General features: G+C 32.5%; 1 protein-coding gene across 1 annotated transcript in view; it reads right to left on the bottom strand.

The window, feature by feature from the left end:
• Positions 1 to 24,620, bottom strand: part of LOC129220636 (potassium channel subfamily T member 1-like) — a 173,994-nt gene extending 149,374 nt beyond the window's left edge. The window contains exons 1-3 of the mRNA XM_054855066.1: positions 24,580 to 24,620; positions 12,289 to 12,368; positions 7,835 to 7,934 (exon numbers count right to left, since the gene is read on the bottom strand). Coding sequence (XP_054711041.1) covers positions 7,835 to 7,934; positions 12,289 to 12,368; positions 24,580 to 24,620 — 221 coding nt within the window. The remainder of the gene's footprint in view (positions 1 to 7,834; positions 7,935 to 12,288; positions 12,369 to 24,579) is intronic.
• Positions 24,621 to 26,076: the final 1,456 nt, after the last annotated feature.

The raw sequence follows: 26,076 nt of genomic DNA, 5'->3' as shown, positions 1-26,076 counted from the left end.
AGCGGTGCAATTATGGGCGGGGTTATGATAACAACCAAATGAAGTAGCTGACGGATTGATTTACGTTTTAATTCATGTTGTAATGCAATTTCAAAAACGTGCCTCATAAACGTGCAACAATATCTAAGTTTAAATTAACTACCAATCGGGATTCAGTGATTTTGAATCAAAATGCATTTCAAGATATTTAGCAAGAAGCTAAGGATCTTGGGATACAGCGGTGCAACTTCTGACTTCAATTTCATAGTATAGCGGGGCCTCTCTATGTAATTTCTTTACTCTATGTTCGCGCTACAAATTTCAATAAAAGCATTGTTACGGAAAAAAGAGATGAATAACTGAATAATAATTTAAATGGAGGAAAGCCTTCGGAAAATACGGTTTTATATGTCAAAATCCAAGAGTCATAATTAATAGATTTTAATTGATATCTCCGCTAGTTATAATCGGAGTTTTATGTTAAATAGCCAAACATAAAGAGGGGAAAATTACTAATCAATCGATACCTGGTTCAATGGTCAGTTTACTGGCGTTCGGGAGAAGTAACTCGGAAGTAGATACATACATAGATACATACGTAGATTCATACGCTCAGTTTTTGCTTAGCGAAATCTTTCAAGAGCAAAGGGGAAATATAAAGTATCTTTCCTCGAAAAAAGCATTTCGGAGGAAAGCATCTCAACGCTGAGACTGCAAAAAAAATGTTAGAAATATGGAGAGTAAAGTACGAAAAGAGTAATGCGCGAACTTTTCTCACTGCTGAAAGAAGGCAATTCAAGCAAAACACTTTTTCTCGAGTTGATAAAAAAATATATTTGAAGAAGGTGAGAGTGGCATGTTAGAAACTGCTGAAAAGCATTTTTAGTAGCTTTTATTATACATGCTTTGTTGGTGGTGGGTGGGACGAGCTTTTTAACTGTTGATAGAAACTAAAATTAGCAATAATAATCATGAAGTTAATTTCGTTAATAAAGTTAAATGAATTTCAAAAATCAACCTGTTCAAGCATAGATTTGTGAACTTTTGAAATGTTTAAACTAATGGTGTCCCTTGCTTTTGCCGACGCTAAATTTCCATCCTCCGTTGCTTTTCCCCTTTCAATCGAGCCTTTTGAAATCTTTAGGTATTGTATGCCGACAAAACGACGGAAACTAGGGAAAAATGGAGAAATTAAATTTTGCTTCGGCAAAACGGCCAGAAATATTTTCTCTTATTTTAAGTCATGTGTGTCTTTCACTTCATTTTGTTTTTCTTTCTTTTTGTGGATAAAAATATATTTTTAGTCAGACAAGTAAATATTACAAAAGATTTAACTACATGCATTTTTAATTGCTTTTTTTTCAGTATTACAAGGTCATTGATAAAGAAATCCATGGCAAGGTTGCCAGATTTTGAAACAGAAAAATACTTAACTAAATCTAAAAGAAAGATCATAAATTGAACATTTACGAAATGCTGCTCCGTCTAGTGGAAATAGAATTAAATATATCAGTGCTGTGGCAAATAATTACTGATTTGTTTTCGTATTTACATTATGTACGAATGTAAAATAGTCAATCTATATATATATATATATATATATATATATATATATATATAAATGAATGTTTGTCTGTATGTCATCCATGAACTCAAAAACTACCCGGCAGATTTGGCTGAAACTTTCACCGTTTGTTATTTTTGGTACTGGGAATGTTTATAAACCAGTTCGAAAAAAATCCGATCGAAAGTTCTTTTTTTATTCTAATTTAAGTCACAATCCATTGGATAAATACGAATAAAATTATCGGCTGCAGAAATTAATTCGCGTGAAAGATCTCATTGATAAGAAGTTAGCTGTTGCCATTTTTCTTGAGTTTGAACGAATAAATTCTTTCTTTATTGTTTTATGGCTTTTCATGCAACGGGGGGATTTAAAACTTTTTCTATTTGATATTTTTAGCGATTGATTGATCTTGCAAACTGCGTGAGTTCAAAATTTGAGTATAGTCACGGCTTCACTTGATACCTGGACCGATTATTATGAAAATTGATATATATATGTATTTTTCCACGGAGAAGGTGCATAATATGCTCATTGAAGCCACTCGCCACCAGGTGGCACTGCAGAGTAGCAACTTCTGCCCCGTTCAACCGATTGTCATGAAAATCACTATAATGATGTATTTTTTTGTTGGCGTAGCAACGCGCGTCGGGTACAGCTAGTCCTCGTATAAATAATAGCCGATGATCGAGTAACGCGCGTGCTTCAACAATGAAATTCGCTCCACGGCATGATAATTTGATAATATGTTTTGGTAACCTTTAACATGCAGAGAAATGCTTTATTGTGACAAGGCTGAACTCGATCCGGTAACTTAACTGTTTTACTGGTAAGACTGTGTCATTTCAGGAGAATGAAGAAACGAAAAAATGGTCAACAATGAAAGCTACGTACTGGAGTTGAGGGTTAATCCACTGGAGTAAGGTTTTCAATTTCAACTACCCAAACATCACTAAACAGGCAATGGCTTCGTTCAAATGTAGAAGAGTAGAAGCACTTGTTACCCGTCATACCTTGACGGGCGACTTTCTAGTATGTATATAAATATCTTTCTAATAATAAAAATGTTTTATTATTCCTTTCTTTTTTCATTTTTAGAAAAGTAGTGTCGGCGAACTGTAGAGTAATCTATTAATGTTTTCACTACTTCGGGATAATTCTCAGTGAGAGGTGGAGGAAATTTTAATGTCGGGCGAAACATGGGATAAACCAATAATATAGATTTTCGAGGCTTTCCTTGATTCATGTCATTCGTTTAAAAGTATATTTTAAAGTACTGTAAAGCATCGTTTATACGTCTCTCGACTGTACGTTTTTTGCATTTATACGCCGCTTTTACAATCCGATTCATTACTTATTCCTTCTAATGCAAAAGTGCACCGTTTATACGTCGTGAAATATCGATTATACGACCTTTTTCTCTGCCTAAAGTTCAAAAATTTCCTACTTGACTATTTTCTCTGTTTTTTAGAGTGGTGAAATCTCTCAAACATAGATGAAGTGAGACCACTTTACTTTGAAGATGCCAAAAAACTTTATTAACCGACTTAAAGCTTATTTTGCTTCTCAAAACACAAGCGAAAAAAAAAAAAAACATTTCAAGAACTCAAATTCATAATGCGATAATACTTAATGCTCAAACACAACCAGCACATCAGACGACGATAAAAGATTTTGTTAAATATCTGTATGCAGATATATAACAGCAAAATATAATTACTTTAATAGTCGAAACATACATTAAAAAATAATTATTCCGGAAAAATAAGTATTCAGTTATTGTTTTTGTATCGAACTACTACAAATTTTTTTTTGCTAGTTGCATAAAAACTTTATAAGAACTTAAAAACTGTTATACTTGAAGAAAATTTCTTTAATGGGCTTAAACTTGTAAAAATAAAAGTAACGTTTCGATTGTACGTTGTTTTTATTTATACGTCGTTTTACTCCAGTCCCTTGAACGACGTGACGTTTTGATGATGCTTTACTGTATTTTTCTCTATTACGTCCCAAAAGATTTTAATGTTTTTTTCTCAATCGATTGTTTAAAGTGTGAAATTTTTCTGTGTATATTTTTATTTTAATCCAGAAATTTTAAGCTTTGACTTCCAACTTTCATGTGTTTGAATATAAATAACCTTTCTACATTTTAATATAAATTTTCTTCCCTTTTTTTCATTAAAAAAAGCAAGATGCATGTGCAGAAGGTGTGACGTAAAAAATCACCCCCCCCCCCCCCAACGTGTACAAATTATTATTTTGAAATGAACAATTTGTTTTCAGAAATTTAATATTGTGTATTAATGACAGTATCATATCATAATGATTATTTAAACTCAAATAGATAAACTTTAAAAGCCGAATTTAAAAATCATGGATCAAAGTGTAAACCACGGAGTAGGAAGAAGGAGAGAAATGTCCTACGGGTTTGCTAGTGTAAAAGTGGCAACGATTGTTCACTTTTTCCAGAGAGCGCTGTCGGCGAGCCGCTGCCGACTATCGCAGCAGATGATGATAAGTTTCTCATTTTTTTAGAGGCAGCTATTAAAGCAAAAAAAGAAAAAAAACTACTGGAAATTGGTTGTAATAAGGGGCTAATATAGTGGACGATGTACGGCTTTCGTCCACAGGAAGTTAGTGCAGTATTTTGATGGAAAAATTTATTTTATTTTTCATCACCAACTTGCCGAATTTGTCTGCTATTAATATTGCGCTGTGCGATGTTTTATTTTTGTCGAGTTGGAATGTTTTCTATTCCTGAAAATAATTCACGAAATGAGAATGTAGTACAATTATTTACGTAAATACATTTTTTTAAATGAGTTGTAAATTTCGTGACATGTTTCAAGAACTAATTTAAAGCGAAATAATTTTTTGCTTTCACGACTTTTAACAGATAAAAATAAACACTAATGTTCTATTTATTTAACTTCAAGCTGATATTGATTATAATAATTTTATTCATGTATATACTCACTGCTTAGACATAATTGTTATCATTGTTTTTCATTATTATTGAATTTTTTTTCTACAATCAAATAGACAAAAAATCGGGAAACGTTTTTCAATTAAAAAACACATGTACAATAAGAGTAAATTGTAATTTTCGAAAATTTAATTAATTTCAACAGAAAACCCCACAACTATCTCGAAAAAGCGTTCCAAGGTATAATTTTTTGAATGAATAAGGTTTCTCGATTTTTTTTCCATTTGGTTGTCGAAAAAAATGCAATAATAAAAAAAAATAGTGACAATTCTGTTTAAACAGAGAGTAAATACACGAATAAAATTATTATAATCAATATCAGCTTAAGTAAATAGAACATTAAGATTTATTTTTATCTGTAAAGGTCGTGAAAGCAAAAATTATTTTGCTTTAATTAGTTCTCGAAACATGTCACGAAATTTACAACTAATTAAAAAAAGTATTTACGTAATTAATTCTACTATATTCTCATTTCGTGAATTATTTTTAGGAATAGAAACATTCCAACTCGACAAAAATAAAACATCGCACAGCGCAATATTAATAGCACACGAATTCGGGTAGTTATGAAAAATAAAATTAACTTTTCCATCAAAATACTGTGCAAACTTCCTGTGGACGAAAGCCGTACATCGTCCACTATATTAGCCCCTTATTACAACGAATTTTCAGTAGTTTTTTTCTTTTTTTTGCTTTAATAGCTGCCTCTAAAAAAATGAGAAACTTAGCATCATTTACATTGATCTGCTGTGATTGTCGGGAGCGGTTCGCCGACAGCGCCCTCTAAAAAAGTGAACGATCGTTGCCACTTCTAAATAGGAAAGATTTATCTCCTTCCTTCTACCTCCCTGGTGTAAAAGTACGCGTAAAAACGTCACACGCACAAAAATGGAGTAATTTTTTTAAAAACAAAAAAGTAAAAGCATAAATGAACTGGAAAAGATATTCTTGTCTCATAAAACAGGGTGCGAATGTAGAAAAATGTACTGTCAAAATCAAATAAATGGATGAAAATAATAAACCAAGAAATTCGATTTTGTTGTAAGTTACCGCCTTAAGCCAGGGCTAAGGCAGAAATTCTTAAAATACACCACCAGCTCAGTTATTCCATCCGAGGACTGCAGTTTCGTGTTTTTTAGCACTCATCAGCCCGGAATAGGAATCACATGAGCTGGTGGCGAAAATCCTCTTAAGGGAGCCAAGAGACCACCACTTTGTAGGTATTTTGTAGTAAAGCTCATGTGATTCCTATTCCGGGCTGATGAGTGCTAAAAAGCACGACACTGCAGTCCTCGGATGGAATAACTGAGCTGGTGGTGTATTTTAAGTATTTCTGCCTTAGCCCTGGTTTAGGGCGGTAACTTACAACAAAATACCATGCCTTGCCATCAATCTTTGAGTTGAACCGCACCATTGCTGCGGTCACTCATCTGGTGTGCTAGTTCTACATTAGCTACCAGTTTGTTTGGCTCTCTTGGCTCCCTTAAGAGGATTTTCGCCACCAGCTCATGTGATTCCTATTCCGGGCTGATGAGTGCTATAAAGCACGAAATTGCAGTCCTCGGATGGAATAACTGAGCTGGTGGTGTATTTTAAGTGCAAGAAATTGGATGTTGAAATGTATAATATCTCTCTTTTTTTCTGACGCAGAGTATTTACACAACACAATAATCAAATAACATACATTAATGGCAAGAGTGTAAATTTATTGCTCTCATTGCTTTGATTAAATCAAACGTAATATCAGATTTCTTTTGTCGTTTATTTCATATTCATTTATTTCGAATTGACTCAATTATTAATTCCTCCTATTTTTGTTATCAATTAACTAGTGATAAAGTCACTAGTTTAATGGCAGCAAAGTCATCACTTGTTATACGGTTTTAGTGATAAGGTCAATAGAACCCTCTCCCCATTCGTTGTACTGGTTACTTCCGACCCCCGTACTTTTAGTCTACTTTCTTACTTTTACTTTTTTGTTAAAAAGAATGAGAAAAAAAGTCAAAGGCTTAATGCGTTACAAAAATATCGCTGTAAACAAAACCGAAAGTTATAAATAATTGAAATAATTAAGTCAATATTGAAATTAAGAAATAAATAAAATAAAAGTAGGACACTGAGTAGGAGAAATGTGTGTGGCAGTATTTCTGTGAGTCTGTTAGTATTTAGGGTCTATTAAGACTGAAATTTACATTTTACGTCAGCTATTTTATTGCTAAACCAGCGGTACCCACACGGCTTTGCCCGTAGTAGAAAATTAAAAGGTCATTTGGTTCGCCTGTATATTTACAAATAATAGATGATGAATTTCTCGCCAATTTGCTATGTTAATTTGCTCGTCCATGTTATGATAATTCGCTAGGTAAAATGTTCTTAAAATTTTAATAGAAAAATAACAAAATCGAGTTTTCGAAAAATTGCTTCGAGGTGCGCACTTCCATGCTACAAACTAATTTTGTACCAAATTTCATGAAAATCGGCCGAACGGTTTAGGCACTATGCGCGTCACAGAGATCCAGACAGATATCCCGACCCAGATTCGGACAGATATCCCGACAGAGATACAAACTTTGAGCTTTATTCTTAAATATAAAGGGTAAATTTATCACAAGTTGAGGAGATAAAGGCTATAAATCGAACTCTAAAGCTATACATCGAACTTGAAGAATGTAAAGCGGTGCTAGACTTTTATGTGAAACAAATTATTCAGTATGATGTTATCGGAACTCTATGTTCAGGAATTAATAACTGTTTGGCCCCAAATTCAACGTTAACCATGCCCAAATATGATGTCGTGGGACAAATTGAGCATGAAGAAAATATCAAATTTGAACTATCATCAACATTTGGCACGACAGCCCCTTGTGTGCCCTGTCCTTCTTCGGAAGCTTTTCCCAAACCTTCCTACCGGACATTAACCTCCAGTTTCTAAATTTTAGAATAGCGCAATCCTTATCAAGGCAGTCCGAAAGTGATGCAACAACAAATAGATAAATAAATTAATTAACTAATAAAAGAAATGAACACTGAACCGTTCGTTAAATTAGGAAAAAATTTTGAAAAAAAAAAGTTCAAAGTGATAATTGAAAACATTGTTGAAAAATTGCAATAGCATGTATTTCATTTTTTAAGATTGTTATATCGTAGCATCCGAAAATTTTTTTTCCATCTCTTCTATCACAATCCGTTTAGACGGGGAAAAGTTATCACCCTTTACACTTATATCTCAACATATTCTTGTTTATGAGAAAAATGTTGCTCAAGATTGAAAGTAGCCAAAAATGAAGGAAATCGGATTTGCTCACCAAGCGGCGTGGTTAGGTCCTCTGTCCAGAATGACACGGATGACGTACAGAAGACACAGCATCAATTTGATGAACAAAATAAAAATTCGAATCCTTAGACCTGGAAAGAAAATGTAATACATTAAAAAATTCGCTCAATAGTAATTCTTCAAGTTGATTTTAAACTGTTACAAATAACTTTAATACGAGAGGAAGTGGTTGTAAAGTGGAACCATGTTGGTATTACGCAACTCCTTAATATCTTGGCAATAAGTGATAATAACTGTCAGTGTACACTCTAAAAACAGCAATTTCAAGAACAACGAAAAAGTACTTAACTTTGAGTAGAGTAAGTTCGGCGATCTTGCCCCGTCTGATAAATTGTCCCAGTAACTGTATTTCACGATTGTAACAACAGAGTGCGCCTGTGTCAACTTTTTCAAAGGGATTTGCGTATAAAGAAGCTACTCGCATATACTAAAGCCATTTTCAACGATTTTTCAAAGGTCATTACAGCTTCAGAGCAAAGTGAAAGGTAAGAGTGAAATTTTTTAACGCTTGATCTAAGATTTTACTTTTAAGAACTTTGTTTAATCAACTAGCGTTCAAATATTAAGTTCAAATATCGGTTTATCCAGTAAAAGGGTATAATAAAGAAAGCTGTTACTATTAATTGCAGCCATATTGGTTTGCTGTTTGAACAAGAGGTGGTGGGGCAATTAACCTTGTCAAAAAGGTAATATGTCCCACATGAATGAAATTTATTTGCCCCACTGATTACTTGGCAGGGTAATATGCCCCACATTTAATATGTTTTACTTTGGCTAAAGCATTATTTATTGTGACAAAAACTAATATAGCTATGTATTATTTAGGTACGTGAGTGCATTTGGGGGTTGGGGGGTTGTATGTACAAAGAAAAGAAAAAATTGTTCCTAGCATACTTGTTTTTAGTTGATAATAAAGATTAAATGGAAACAAATCGATTAAATAAAGAATAGAGGATTGAGGCAAATATTTGGCGTTATTGCGAGTTAAATATATGTGCATTTAAGGAAATCATGAATTATTTTTTAGCTACGAGATAAAAAAATAAGAAACCACGTTACTCCGAGACCGTGTATTTGGCGAAGCTTAAGTAGGGAAATTACTTATTATACAGGGAAAACATTATTTTACTTTGTAGCAATGGTAATTGCGGTTAATCTTTTTGATAAAAATGTACAATTTAAATTTGTATCTGAAAAGTTGTCATTAAGTTTTTTTTTATAAACAGTGAATTACATTATGTTATTTAGAATTAAATTGATTTCGATTTTTCATTTAGTTGCCCACATTATAATTTGTATTTATTTCAACTAATTTAGTCAATTAATACACTTTCTCACTAATAGCAGCAAGTTTTGCAATGCTGGTCAAGTGGGGCATTTTACCTGATGTAGTGGAGCGAATTGTCTGACGGTCAAGGTAATATGTCCCAAAGCTGCAATTTTGTTTTTTTTTGCATTAAAAACTTTTATTCGTAGTTTTTGGCCACGATAAATTTTACACAGCATCTGGATCTACATTAAGAGAGGCGGGAGGTACTATCGTTTAACTTTCATTAACATATTTTTTTAAAAGAAGTTTATACTTAGGTGGGGCAAGATCGCCGGACTTACTCTATGTCGCCGAGTCTATATAGCTCCGACGATGTTTTTTTTTTTAATTTGAGGCAATTAAATACTCATTTTTGAAACCTTGCACTTACTCAGGAATGAAACTATATATGCTCTTTTTTGAGTATGTAATAATTTCAAAATTTAGTATTAACCGAGTTATGTACTTATTTTTGAGTATGAACTAATTCAGCACACTATTTGAAAACATGGGTACTTATATTTGAAACAAAAGGTTTCAAGAAAGTTTGAAAGCATGAATGTACTCATTTTTGAAAACATTTTTCTAAGTGTATCTACTTCTATCTGTAGATAGAGTGTAGGACGAGTGGTTGGTTAGCACGTTTTCAAATCTCTATTTTGATTTTAGAGTGTGATCAAAACTTTGTAAAGGAAAGCCAAAGAGTCATCCAAATGGAAGGACACGAGAGGTCACTGTGACTTCCCAGAAATTTCTTCAGTCAGCAAATTTTCGCTGATTATTCGGCAAATTTGAAGACAGTATTGTAATTCTTTTAGAAATATTCTCGGTAGTTGGGTTGTACTGTACATATTCTTATTTTGTCATTCGGTAAATTCGAAGTTCCATCCCGTCACTGAGAATTTTCCCTCTCCCAAAAATTCAAACTCAGGGCGTCTCTGGATTTCATCAATACATGGTGTTTGCTAAACATGCTGGGACGTTTTCAATCATCAACTGACCACAAATATTAGATTATATCATTATGAATAGATATCATAACGTTTGAGACGAGCAAAATCAAGCAATAATTTCAGAAAATGTTAACAGTCTTAATGGAAGTTAGTGTTGAACAATGTTAAAATTCAGAAAATATCGTCACAACTGTAAAAATAACAAGAATATGATAATCATAAAATAAACTATTGTCCAAACACAGATTGTAGAGAGTTGGCAAACGTCCAATTAAGATGAGTCTATCTGAATGAGGGAGAAAAGTACAAATTTGATGCACGTCTTCCGCTCATTTGAATGTGACTCTGCTTAATTTAGTGATTTTAACATACATATGCAAACGCTGACATCCCTAAAAACTAATAGATGCGTCCATTTCCGCATGTAAACCGAATGTTTGACTTTCCATACAATCCGTGGTCAGTATGTGCAATGTTAGAAAATAACTAAGTTTAATTCAAATCTTGTCTTTTATAATTTTAATTCAATGCGCAACGATCAACCTTTTGTTTGAACATTGTTTTCCAAAAAGATATACTATACATGAACAAAGTATTGCAACCACAGCAAATCTAACTTAAGCCGACAGATACATTTTGTTTAGAAAGTTTAAGAGATCTTCATAATTTTCGCATATTTCGGAACTTAGTTTTATGGAGCTATTTATCAGGATCTACAGCTGCGCTTACAGGACATTCTCCCACCTCCTTCCATCTTATAAAAGTGTTTGAAATGATGATTTATGTGGGATTTAGAATATACACAGCTATCTTCCAACTTGTTGACTTAAGTAATCTTTCATAATTAATATTTGCCTCACCCGTTACTAAAGTCTTAAGGAATGCATATTAGCAAGTTTAAATAGGATACAAACATAAACCAAAACAATTATAGTTGGGGGATAAGAAAGAAAATAAGGGAAAAAAAATAACGCAAAGGGAAAATTCGATAGGGAAAGATGGGGTACGTTGGACCGATCTCAATTAATTTAATACTATGAATATTTTTTATTTTAATTTATGACTAACAAATAGCACCTATAATCCTACAAGTTCTACAATGAAACCAAATTATATTGAACAAATTTTATTCCAGTTATATTGAAAAAATTTTATTCCAGAAAGTGTTATTTCAGTAGTGCTAAGTAATTTTCAGAAAACTGCAACTTCATTTTTTTAATAGGTTTCATCAAGATTGCAGAAAAAAACTGAACTTTCAAGTTGCTTAGTTCACAACTATTTGCAGTTTTTTTAAATTTTTATCACAAAGAAAAAAATATGACATCATATTTTTAGACCAAGAACATGAGGTACGTTGGTCTACCTCTTTGCGGGGCACGTTGGATCGGACCAGTCTACCCCAAGTAATTTAAACACCTTTTTTTTTCTTCCAAATCTCACTAGTTATAACACTATAATAAGTTTTTGTATATCATACATATATTCATTTCATTTCATATTACACATGTTTGGAAATAATAATAATAAAAACTTTCATATTTTTATTTGTTTAACAAAAATTATACTAAATTAATTTTACTAAAAGATTTATTACGTTTTTGCATTTCTTTACTATTTATAATTTCAAATATTCTTCTAAATTTTTGCAGACAATTGTTTTTTAAAGAGTAAAACATGTAATGCATGCTGTAATGAAGTTTCTGCATTAAACTGAATTTTTTTACAAGCGTTCTGCATAGAAATAAAATAATTAATTGATTGAAAGAAGCTAGTCCAAACGCTACTATAAATTTTATCTTTTATTTCATAACATGGTGTCACATGATGTCAACGTTGAGTTGGACTGCCATTTCACAGGTAAGTGAATGTCATTTGAAGTTAAATGCAGTAATAACTTTTCGACTATTTTCAACCTGTTTTTGTAGCAACTACGGAATGAAATTGCCAATTTGCTGGCTACTAAATGAGCAGGTATTTCTCTTCATTTCTGCGTGACAACTGTTACCACAATTGCATTTACTTCAGTTTATCGTAGTTAATGTACTTAATGCTAACATGTATACTCTTTTTTACAGTAGGGATATAAACGAAACTTCCGTTAACTTTGAATACAACAATGTATATCCAACCACACACAAAAATGATGCAAATAAAAAAACTTACTTGAACTTTGATTTTTAAAGAAATACAACTGTAGCCTCTCTTTCACATTGTTTTCATTGACATAAAACTCCACTCGCACCCTGAAATAGAAATGAAAAAATATTACACCATTTTATATTTAAAAGAATAAAATAATAGTTTTAAAAAACTAGGTCAACACGCTTTAACAGCAAAATAAAACTAAAATGTGAAAAAAAATCTTTGAATGAAAAATATGCTAATCAGAGAGACGATGTCTCACGGCTAAGTATAACTTATTTTTAAAAATTGGCGAAAATAATAAAAAATAAAATAATTAACTAAACAATTAACTTTAATGTAAAAAAAAAGCGTAGGGGTACTCTCCATTTACGTTTTTGCAAGGATTTTGCATCACTGCAAAACACTAATATAACGTCTAAGCTAGCGATGAGGAATTTAAGGCATCTGATATCAAAACCTCCACGTTCAAAATGTAAACGAACGTGGTGGTTTTGTTAACGTCTGAGTTCTGAGATTGCAGCAACAATATACAAATGGATCGTGTAAAAGGAATATTAGTACTGAATATTAGTACATTATAGGAATACCCGTTATTTTATATTATTATGTTTGTCGGGAAGCTCACCAAGCAACCACCTCACTTATAGAAAAGCTTCCAGTCAAACAAGATAAACAATTTAAAGGATCTATCCATATTTCTGAGGAGTTGAAGGTGGGGGTTTTCGGTTTAGAATGCAAGTTTTCTTTTTTGTTGGGAAGAGTTAAAGGTTTTCTTGGCGGGGAAATTTTTACAACGGGTTTGTTTTTGCTGAGATATCACATCTTTTTACATTGATAGTATTACTTTGTCTGTATTTTTAGAATTGAGAATTTCAAGTCATAAATATTCAATTGAAACAACGTTGTTTTGTGTTTTTTTAAGGAACAATAGAGTAAAGCTTAATTTTACGTCACGTTATTTTGTGACCAGTAAGATTCTATGTTCGTTATGTGAGAATTGGGCCGTTTGAATTTTATTGCAATCCTTGTATCCTCTCTGTTGCAAAAAAAAAAAAAAAAACTGTTTGGATAATAAAATACTATATTTTAAATTATATTGTTTTCAATTATTTTACAACTTCGCAATAAATTCTGTAACAGTTTCTTTATTTGACAGCTTATTCAACATTTTCATGAAGTTTTTTTAAAAATGTTTTACAACTTGCGCATTTTAATCTAGCTTTTCAATTTTTATTTAATGACTTATTTTCCTATATCGTGGATTATTTTACGTTTTATGGTATAATTTTAATTATTGGGTGATTTATCTTTCTTTTGATGGAATTTTTTATCTTGTTTAATACCTAGTTTTGTTTAAAAGTTCATTAAAAAGACAAAATAACGTATGGTATGATCAAGCAAAAAAAAACCCTAAGTCTGTAAATATTTTATATTTGAATGTGTCAATAGATGTATGCAACTGTACTCTATGTCAAATGGCGGATATCACAAATTTGCCACAGCGCTGCGTATGAGCGCGGACTTAACTCATTTTAAAAGTCTTGCTTAAATTAATTGCAAAATTTTGTCTGTTAACAAATTACTGCAAAACACGGATATCTACACACATATTTTATATATTTGAATTCATAATGTGTTATGTTTGTGAAAAATGCATTAATTTAGAAAATAAGCAAACCAATAAATAAAAAAGTGCTATTTTTGCATTCAATTATAAAGTTAGATGTATCATATTCATATGCGTACAGTTGCATGTAATATGTCACGCAAAATATTTTCATGGTTTAACCCCAGTTTCGCCGACGTTTAAAATTTCTTCCCCCTTAAATATATGAAAACTGAAAAACAGGAAGGAAAGAAAATTCGTATCGGTGAAGCTGGGGGGGGGGGGGACTGTATTCTAATCTCATTCATTAATGTTTCTCTGCTTAAATATAAACAAACATGGAATCTTAAAAAAGAAAGCCCAATGAGTCAAGTCCACGCGCATGCGCAGTCGCTGTGACAAATTTGTGATATCCGCGATTTAAAGTCTAATTGCAACTGTTTTTATTAGTCTTGATTGAATTTCATTTCCAAAGACAACTTTTGAATAACTGTTAGATCTTAGATCTGTTCTTGCCTTGCAATTGCAGTCATAGATTAACAAACCCTTTAAGCTAAGAGTAAGTAGCCTACACATAAATTTAGGGGAAATAAGTGACTTTCAAACTTTAATTAGTCCGGCCCATGGGTTTGGATTTTCGTATTTATCCTCAATGGCCCCCCAAGAATACGTATACAAAAAATCATTAACATAGCCCCCCCCCCCGGGGGCTGCTACAGAACCCCGGGAAGGTACGATTTGGTGGTAAAAACTAGGGGGGAGGGGGTCAAATGGTACAAAAGGCACATCAGTAGGGCACAAGGAATGTGTGTGCGAAATATCAGCTCGATTCCTCTTCTCGTCTGGGCTGTAGCAATGTCAAAGAAAGCGAAAACTTTCTTGAACAGCGATTTTCTAACTTAAATTCCTCCTCCCCCTGATGGTCCTGGGTATTGTATTTTGGTTTATGTCTTCAGGGGCCACTAGAGATTGAGTATACCAAAAATCAACTACTGTGGTATTCATGGGGCTGAGACACAGAGGGGTGTAAAACCCAGAAAACCCCAACTTGTTCTGTCGTGTAAACTGTTCTTGGTCGCTTTTATTTTCTTTCGTCTTTCTTGGCAGTGGATTTGCTTTGCTGGCGGCTAACGTTTGGTTTTCTTGGCGACCTGGACGCTCCCGCGTCCCGTGATAGGAATTACTATATTAAAGTATACTAGCAAAAATACTCGGCGTTGCCTGCGTCAGTAATAATTGTGAGAAAAAATCGCTACTTTCATTCGTTTTCTGTTTTAACTGAAAGAACTCAAAACAACTCGCTTTGATGTGATTCACCAATAAAAGTAAAATAGCAATAAGTATAAAGACCGAAATAGTATTCAGTTAGAAACGAAAGCACGACATTTATGCAAAAAAATTTGAAGTATTTCCAAAACATGAAATTTTGCTTGTTTATAAAGATTTATCAGTAATTATTAATATTAATATTATTTTTATTTGAACATAGTCTAAAGCTTTTTTTATATGACTCTTGAAACACAAACGGTTTTATAAAATGTAGCTGCCCGTAATCCAACTATACTTGTTTTAGTTGTTTTGGGAAATTTCAATTATTGTGGGTTCTTGGTGCGATTTAAAATGTTACCAAAATTGTAGTAATCTTTTTGAGATACCTTGGATAATGCTCCCCCTCCCTACTTTGTAAAACTGTCTGTTACTAATTTTCGTCAAAGAGATATTGTCACCAAATACTAAGATATTTTTGGTGATCATAAAATGATACTAAATATTTTCTTCCGAAATAAGTAGCAAAACATGGATTGTGTTTGAAATTGTGAACAAAGACAAACTAATGGAAGTTTTTGTGCTGTTTATAGATTTGCCTAATTTAGTTAGCGGATTATTTTACATCTTATCAATGATTTTAAGGATTATTTTAATCGCGATATTTTGGTTAAATGGTGAAATGAAAGCCGAGAAACATTATTACGTAGTCTTTGGCTGCAGAAACAGCGCCAGTTGAAAAGATTGCCTTCCGTTATAATTGAATTGTTATAATTAATTATTAAGTAATAAACTTACACATATTTTGAAAAGACTCTTTCTCTCAGAATAGGAAAAAATATGTTTTTCTGCCTATATGTTAAAGCCCAATTTGTGAAAATATCTTTATGACTCAGAAAAATGGATGTCATACTTGAAATCAGCGCATCCAGTAGAATAAAAGTCACTCAATACCGTGCAATCACTTTGTCATGACCCGAATTTTGCAAGCCTGTGAAATTTTAGACAATAAACATTTTCTACTTTTCAACTGTCACCAAAATCAGTTGTCTCTTTGCTTCGTTCCGTTATCGATTATTCGCAACTCCAACGAACTATAGGGGGCACTACAGGCAGTCTGATGACGGACGAAAAAACTAAAACAAACGCATGCCGTAGCGTAGAAAATGCTAATAAGCCCAGTAATTTTTGTTTGTATGCATGACTTTTTTGTTTTATTCTTTTTAAATCAATTTTCAAAGTCTTATGGATATTTTGGCCCATGTAAAAAGAAATGAGAATTCAAGAAGCATTACTGAACATTAGAAATTAATACAAATTTCGTAGTTCGTAGCTGTAAGCAGCCATTTCCACGATGTCGATTTCAAAATTTATCAATTCTTGATGAAACTAAGTTTTTATTGTAGCCATATGAACACTATAAATATTTCATGTAAATAAACCTTTGTTTATCAGTGTTATCAAAAGAGGAAGATGAAAGATCTTTGTTTTGTTTGGCTAGCGCTAATTGTTTTACATTCGGTTTCGTATGTTTCTAATTTCTGAATTATGATTTAATTCTGTCATGCATCATCAATAAAATTCTCACGGATACATGGCGTTAGTTTTCTTTTTAATTGATCTTCCATTATTTCTTTATACTTATCGAATTCTGTTATCTTTCTACCATTTTAATTCACATATGATTAAAAAAAAATGGTTTACAACTGACATACAAAATCTCGCCAAGCAAGTGTTCTTTGCTCGCACAATACTAAAACTATAACCCTAAAATATAATCGCACTATTTTGGCGATGAAAATTCTCAGGGTTAAACATTTTTCATTCCGTTCTACGATAATACTGCATACAATCCTTCTTTTGAGCTTAAGTTAAAAAGTAAAACATATTCTAACAAATTCACACAAAACAATAAAAAAATTTACCTTGTGTAAAGTTATCCTCTTCAAAAAAAAAAAAATATATATATAAAAAAATGCTTCGAATAGACTTGCAAATGCGAAGTTTGTTAATCCAGAGTTTTTCTTTGTTTAGGATTTCACGCCATTTACGACAGTCAACTCACTTTTTAGAGGGAAATAATAAAGACTAACATTATTTTGAGGAGCTCGAGAATAACATTAAGGGAAAAAACACTTTCTATTGCTGAAAGCAATCCAATACACATCGAATGCGTTAATAAATACTCATAACAAACTGCCTATGTTTACTCAACAGACATACGTGGAATGCAATGTTTTAGTTTTTTCGGCAGTTATGTAAATTACCGCAAGGTAGCGTATTCGAGCGCTGGAGTTGCGAATTGGCATAGATGAGGATACAAATCCTAAGAAAGCGATAAATTTCATGCTTGCTTCAGAAAAGCCTTGATTCAAAATTTTCATTATGATTACTATTAACATTGCTGTTGTGAGGCAACGAATTTTTGTAACAATGGGTTTTATATTTATTCATTTAATGTGGAAATTACATGAAATTTACTATTTTCCATCATAACTTTTTTAAACTAAGTTTTTTTTAAAATAAATTATAGCCTATATTGCTTCCTGATAATGTAGCTATCTACGGCGAAAAAAATTGTTAATATCGGGCCAGTAGTTTTGAAGTTAGTTTTACCCCAGAGATACATACAGAAGTAGCCATTTATGTATAACTAGTGGCACCCGCACGGCTTCGCCCGTAATAGAAAAATTAAAGGTCTTTTGGTTTGCCTGTATATTTACAAACAATGTATGGTGAATTTTCTCGCCAATTGGCTTGTACCGACGTTACAGTTCCACGTTATGATAATTTCGTATCTCGCCAATTGGCTTGTGCCCATGTTACGGTTCCACATTATGATAATTTCGTAATTTATGATAGTTTTTTTCTTAAAATTGGAATAAAAAAAGACCCACATCGAATTTTTGAAAAATTGCTTCGAGGTGCACACCCCCATGCTACAAACTAACTTTGTGCCAAATTTCATGAAAATCGGCCGAACGGTCTAGGCGCTATGCGCGTCACAGACATCCAGACATCCGGACACAGAGACTTTCAGCTTTATTATTAGTAAAGATAAAGAAGATGAGGATACAATTCCTAAGAAAGCAGTATATGTCATGCTTGCTCCAGAGAAACTTAAGTCAGTATTTCCATTATGTTACTTATTAACATTGCTGTTGTAAGGCAACGAGTTTTTGTATAACAATTGATTTATATTTATTCATTTAATGGGAAAATTACATGAAATTTACTATTTTCCCTCATAACCTTTTCAAACTGAGTTTTTTATGAATAAATTATAGCCTAAGTTGCTTCCTGATAATGTAGCTATCTATGGTAAAAAATGGTTAAAATCCGTCCAATAGTTTTGAAAGTTTACTTCGGACATACATACATACAGAAGTAGCCATTTATGTATATAGATGAGCATACAATTCCTTAGAAAGCAATAAATGTCATGCTTGCTCCAGAGAAGCCTTGATTCAAAATTTTCATTATGATTACTTTTAATATTACTGTTGTTAGGCAACGAATTTTTGTAGCAATGGGTTTTATATTCAATCATTTAATGGGGAATGTACATGAAATTTTCTGTTTTCCATCATAACTTTTTTTAAACTGAGTTTTTTAGTTTTAAGTTATAGCCTAAGTTGCTTCCTGATAATGTAGCTATGACCGATGACGAAAAAACCATTTTTCAAAAATTTAAAAAACAGTTATCGACAGTTTTAACGTTATTCTACGAGAATCTCGTTAAAAAGTCGCCGAACCAACACCAGATTTGGCATCTCAGTTTGGCCGTCAAAAAGGAGAAGCTGTTCAATTAGATCCAATACAGACCATACATACGAAATTTCAACCTGCTATGGTATACCATTTGTCAAAACGTCTAGCGAAAACAAGTGATAATCAATTTAGGGATGATGAAAATTAATATTTCGGTTTCTTTGCGGGGTGAAGGGTAACGGAATTTTATTGTTTCAACTTTAGATCGTGCAATATCTTTGGATGAATTGAGAGATAAAATGTGGCGCATTTTGTCGAAGACTGGGATGAAAAATTAACTTTATGATTATTTGCCAGCGATTGAAACTATGTTTAGATGTATCAAAGAGAGTTTCCGTTCACCTCACAGCTTAATATTAATCTATTAATTTGCATAGAAGTTGAGCCCCTGTGCTTCTTTTCAATTTTATATGAATTTTTCATAATAGATTGCATTCAAACCCATGTTTACTATTAAAACCTGTGCGCGTCTGCCTCTTAGTGTGTCTGTAACCTTATCTTCCCCAACTGTAAATGTTTACGAAGTCAATAGTGGTACCGTCGGATACAAGACATCCAAGCGCAAAAGAATTAAAATCATTAATCGAGTGGTTTCCTTCAGTCAAAAGTACTACTTTCAGTTATTGAAATGGATAGAATGAGCAAAAAAAAAAATACATTGACCCAGATAATACTTTTGTTTTCCCAACAGTTTTTTTTAAGTTAATTTTTTTAAATGTCCGATTTTTCAAACAAAGCGTGGTCTTTATGACGTCACAAATGATGCTTTTTAACGCATCTTTGTTCCGTGTTTCCACGTTATGATAGTCAAGAAGCGAATTAAAATTTCGCTCTATGCTCGCTATCAACCATATCGTTGCCAATACACGTGAGTAAAGATGCGAATTAAATATTTTGTTCTGTGAATGGCATTTCATCATTTGTGATGTCACACGACAGAAGTGTAAACAATGAAAGCGCAACGATTTAAGTATTTTTTTTTTTAATATTAAACTTAAACAAATTATTAAAAAAAATGGTCAGATCCTATGTTTTTAAGCATGCTCTTTCAGAACAAAATACTTTTAAAATTTTGGAAACGACCCCATTGTCCCCCGTCGCAAGCGGCATTGAGCGTGACCCCTAGTTCTAGCATTAAAATATGTTTTGAAAAGTATAGGACTAATGGAAACAACAATGGAGTGAGATGTTTCACCATATGATTAAATGTTGGTAGATAATAATCACAACATACAAAATCGAAACAGAAAGAGAGAAAATCGAGACGAAAATCGAAAATTTTGGTGATATCCAAAATGTCATCTTTAGATATTTTGCTTCAAAACCAACTATCTTTTATCCTTCTTGGGTGGAAAATTTGCTAACTAAACGGCAAATTATAATTTATAAGGAGGATATTTACAACAATTATTAAAAAAAAAACCTTTTAGTTCATGTACTTGTTTAAACGTTTTAGAAAACGAAACTGCTTTTCGATCCACTCAAAAGAAAATGTTTTCTATTTCAATTGCCAGAGTTATGAAGAAAAAAATAATCTAGCATAAAAAAAAATCTAATGACAATGACCTTAAAATTAAACTTAAAAGCAAGACTTTTTGCATGTGTATAATCACCATACAAATCACGGTCACAGACTTCCTTATTATCGTAGCCGCGTCGCTCACACTGCCTACGGCAAGTGCTCAAAAGCTCATTACTTTATCAAAGTTCCGCACATGTTGCAAAATTTCTAAATACTTTTTTTTTTTAAAGCTTTTTGAGCGGTCCTTTAATAAACAAGCTGCTGAGCTCGTTACCTTTTTTCCTTGCGCGTTTTCTCGTGGCTGGGAAATGATTCTCAAAAGAAATTTTGTGTTTTCAGCTAGTATACATTTGCGTGACGAGTTAATGCGAAGCTGAGGGGGGGGGGGGGTTAATGGGTTCGGTCATGCTAAATTTCTGTTGTGGTTACATGACCGATTCCTGAAGCTTGTGTTTGCTCTACACGTGAAATTGTCTCGGCGTGAGCGGTAGTTGAGTTAAAAGCATGTTAAGTTAGTGGCTAAGCACCTTGAAAATAATCGAATTAGACGGGAAGGCATTCTTTGTGGTTTTAGTTTTGGCATATCCTTATTATGGGTTATGAATTATTCAAAGTAATATGCTGTTAAAATTACACAGATATTTCAGACAGAAAAGTTGACGATGTGGTTTATATAAGTAGAAAACTCATTGATTTAAAAATAATGGGCTTTATTCATAAATAGTTATGTTAAATATTAATGTTTTCTGGTTGTGTTTTATTTACTGCATGACATTGCAAAAATATAACGAATAACGCAACTTTTAAAATCAAAATGATAGCGTCCGTTGCTTTCACTCCGACATTTTAAAATGCTAAAAGGTCGTAGTAAGCTTTTTCTCAATAATCTCCAGATATGATTTTTTCCCCCAAGAACTGCCGACTTAGAGTCGTCTTCTGTAATAATGACCCCGAAGTAATTTAAGAATCATGAAAAGTATTGTTTTTAATGTCATCGAATTTCCTTTATTTCTGAACATTCTTGTCTTGAACATAGTTGCTGCACATAAAACAACAGGTGTTGATAACAACTGTTATCTTATTTTTTCCCCCGAATCAACATACGAATGCGAAACAATCGCACGTAAAAATGGAATGAGAAAAAAGTTTTCTCGCATAGATTCTTAACACTCCGACAGTAACACACTGTGGAATAAGTTCCGCTAAAAAAAATGACACAAATTTGTTGGTAACAAAATATGGTAAGTTAATTACCATATTTTGGTTACAACATATGCATGTTTTGGATTTTGGAGGATACTTGCGAATGGCTGTTTGGTTTTATTCACCACCATCTGCAAGAATCTTGTAACGCAATACCGAGCTTTAAAAAAAAAAAAAAAAAAAAACATTGCAGAAAATCAAGACTTGTTTTAAAAGCTACAAAACACACAAACATTTTTAATGTTTGTTCATACTGCTCTTTTTTTTAGTCTAAATTAATAGTATATACTCAAAACTTGAAACATTTTCTTTTAAACTGTGAAATTTTAATTGAATGTCACTATTGATTATATCACTTAAATCCCCACGCACCAGTTTTACAGCGTTAGTGCTAGTTTTGTGACAAGAAAAAGCAACGTTTAGGTTTCAAATCAATAATTAGTACGTTTTATCATATTTTTAGTTGCATCAATCCCGTTGCCGTCGTGTGATAAATGGAATAATTTTTGCAAAAGTGTGGCTTTGGATTTGTTCAAATGAACTATTCCAACAAACTTAAAATATTTGATAAAATTGCATGCTTTATAGTTTCCCTTATAAAATTAACTTTGTAGCATTCAACTAAATAAGCACTTAGAAATTTCCTCAGTCCCCAAATTGCCAAGTAAGGCCGACGCCAATGCCATTTTAGTTTCGTCATCCAACCGATAACAAAGATAAATACCCCCCCCCCCCCCCCCCCCCCCGATGTGAATTATTAAAACCGATTCTTTTAATAGAACGTATTACAATACCAGAAGATGCCATTAAAGCACTAAATATCTTTATTATCTTTTATTGCAATCATCTTATACGCCACATAAGTCATCGCGGACAAATTGAAACACATTTTTTTCTTAATTCTATATTATTATATGTAGTGGTTACTAGATATATCAGACAAATCATTTTTAGTCCCTTGACATCTATCCAATTATTGCTATATATTTTACTGTCGTAAAACGATGTCTTCTAAACATACCTGCAGCAAAACCAATGCTTTGAAAATTACTTAAATGATCTTTCAAAATCCTTGCTCTTTCTCTCTTTAACGATATTTTGCTTTTTGAGTCAAAATTCCTTTTCCTACAACTAATCACGAACCTATTACTAAGAAACGATTTTATTTATACTGTGGAACACCGATTCGGTTGTCTTAGATCTGAGTCTTGTCTTTGGCTAACTTGTGGCGCAGTCAAGTGCCCTCATTGGAACAGCTTTTAACTTTTACATTTAGAGCATATTAATCATATGTTTTCAATTTGAAACAACAGTATTTTATTTTAAGAAAGATTCTATGTATTTTACCTCAGGACAAAGTTTTAGTTGTGTAAATATGCCCGTGCGAAAATAAAACAAAATTTCTTTCATTTTCATTGAACAAGTTAGGGATCCTCCTTCTTAACTTGGGACACTAAAAATTTTCATTTTATGTATGCATCAATCGATAATAACTTGAGACTCAACAAATTTATTTTACAACTACAAAATGAAAAAAAAAAAAAGAAAACAGTAACAGTCTTTCTTGCATACTTTCAGAGACATCAGAATTTATATTTGACCCGGAAAATATTGGTTGTCTCCCCAGCCTTGTCTATTCCTTTGAATGCAAGTTTATGCATTCCCTTCTACATTTGGAAGGATAAAAGTGTTTGGTAAGCCCACATGAGTCTTCATACAGCTGATTCGTAGCTGTATATGCTCCTCATTTTCCATCTTTTCATTCCTTTACAATGTGTGAAATTGAAAAACAAATAAATTGGTCTCATCTTTGAGACTCAATTTCATTAGTAGAACCAATCTTGGAAATACTTTGGCAAAACTTGTTTACGAGTAGTTCTTCGACATATTCAGATTTTTTACCAATGACTAATCTTCTGTTCAGTAAAGGTATAACATACTTATTGTCATCATAATATTCATTATTTAAAAGAAATAAATAGGTAGAGTATTTTTTCAATATAATTATGCAATTTATTTACACAATATTCTATGTAGATATTTTTTCTGTCTATCTACCCAAACTTGTAACAGTGTCCCTAGTTTGGAGCGGAATTGCAATTTCTCAAATGAATGAATAGATGAGTTAAATTGCACTTGATAAACACAAGCCCGTCATTTAGGCAATCAGGGGAGGGCTTCAATTGTCCCCCCCCCGGACTTTAGAAATAGAATATTATATACGTTTTTGCTTGTATTTTGATGTTTTTCCTAAAAAATGTATTTATTTCCTACTTTTAGTCCCTTCACCTCTCCTCCCTGGAAAACTTTGAAACGACGGACCTGGTTAAACATGGAAATGAATGTGTACAAATAAGGTACAAGTATATCGCCGAGAAGTAGTATGAAAGTTCATATTGATGCTGTTCAGTTAACATCCAAGTTATTTCCCAACTTAAAAACCTCATATTTTGACGAAATTTTCAAAATAATTAAACTTGTCCATAAAGCTGAAACGTAAAAGTTTAACTCACATCATCTCAGAAGAAAATTATTTATTCATTCTGTAATACCTTAATAATGCAGAATAAATAAATAATTTAAATCCGGTTTCACTGAAGTAAGAAAGATTATTTTGTAATAGCATTTTTATAAAAACCCAATCTAAAACGAATAGTCTTACAACTTTCCTATTTAAATTGCTAATCATATTATAAAGATTTCTAGTTACATTGTGAGGAAAGCAAAAAATACTTAAATATAATCAAAGTTGTTTTTTGAATTTGAATTAGCAAATAAATTATTCTTCAACAGCGATTACTGGACATACTTATTGTAAATACAATTGAATTATTTTACTTCTTATATGTTTTAATTGAACTTTGCGAGGAAGGAAATATACAGCAACTGAAGTTTCGATATTTCATCAACAACGAAGAGCAACATTGTGTTTCGAACTCACACCCGCACCATACCTACGCCCATGACAGTCGCAAATGCCATCAAGAAAACTCTTAAGATGCATATATTTCTTTTGGCGCTTGCAGTTTTTAATTTTGTGCCAAACAAAGCGTCGGCAACCTGAATCGCTGAAGTCGATCCACTTAAATGAACATTAACCAGAAAAAGGTGAGGTATATTTGCTATTGACCGCATGTTCTGATAGAGGTCGAGTTTTCCTTTTAGTTTAATTTTCTGTTTTGTCAAAATAACATTAAAATTGACTCAAGACGAACATAGTTTTCGTAAATGGGTGGTCTAGTTAGACGTTTTTTCAATATTTATAATAAAAAATAGTTTATTTATTTAATAACTGTTTTGCTTGATAGTAATTTAAATTTACCTACCTTTAGTATAATTTCGTATCTGGCAGTGTGCTTTTATTACCCGAAAATGTTTAATTTTTGTTTGCTTTTCAAGAAGTTTCAAGTATTTTCCATAACAAACAAAATAGTAGAGTTCCGAAACCACATTAGAAAATAAATAAAACTGAAAGAAATACTTTTGCATTTATCGGGACAGACTATGTTAGATATTGTTACAGATACAGCAAAATATTCTAAGAAAATGAAATATTCTATTTAACAGTTTTTTATATGTTTCGTTTTTTTTTCTGATGCAATTTTTATCACAGGTTGTCGCAACGTTTATTCATAATCTGGTTTGGTCAGCATTAACACTTTATTTTTTTTTCAGCACATGTAAGTTGTCATAAAGGTGAGCAGTATACATTAACTTCTACATTTCATTGAAGATAACTATACTAAACTCTAAATCTAATGGAAGTGGTAGAAGTGGTAGCAGTCTTGAAATTTTGAACATACTTCAAAAGCTATAGGAAGGAAAAAAGGAAGGCTAAAAAAATAAAAACAGATGAATGATCTGCTTCATCCATAGATTTCTTTTCTGTAACATCTTTTTGAATAGTGCAATTCGCAAGCGTTTTAGAAGTTTATCCTTTTTAATTTCTTAAATTCATAAACACAAAACTTCTCCGTTTTCATCCAATTCTCACAATCGGTTGTTTTTGAAACAAAGAAAGACAAGAAAAAGTGCAGTTTTTTATTTCAATTTTATGTTTAAACGTTAAGTTTTTTTTCATGAGCCATGCAATATTAAAACTTCGGGTTGCATATGGCACCTTTTAGGGTGAAATGTTGTAGCACCAGTGGCACTTCTAAAGGGGGTCATTTGACTCTCTCTGTATCCCTTAAGGGGGCCACAGGAAGCCAAATGCCAGCTTAGAAATGCCATAGGGAACCAAATGGTACCCTTAAGGGTACCATAAAGCTGTCACAGGGAGCCAACTGGCACCCTTGTGCTACAACGTTTCACCCTTTAAGGCGCCATATGAAACCGGCAGTTTTAACAGTGTACCTCACAATGTAGAGATTCATCCAAAAAAGCAATTTCTACATCAAGATTCCTATTTGTTTCACCTCAACATAGTTTCCATATT

Source organism: Uloborus diversus, chromosome 4 (genome assembly GCF_026930045.1).
Source record: "Uloborus diversus isolate 005 chromosome 4, Udiv.v.3.1, whole genome shotgun sequence".
NCBI classification, from domain to species: domain Eukaryota; kingdom Metazoa; phylum Arthropoda; class Arachnida; order Araneae; family Uloboridae; genus Uloborus; species Uloborus diversus.
The sequence above is the reverse complement of the archived record's forward strand: the minus strand, read 5'-3'. Positions and strand labels throughout refer to the sequence as shown.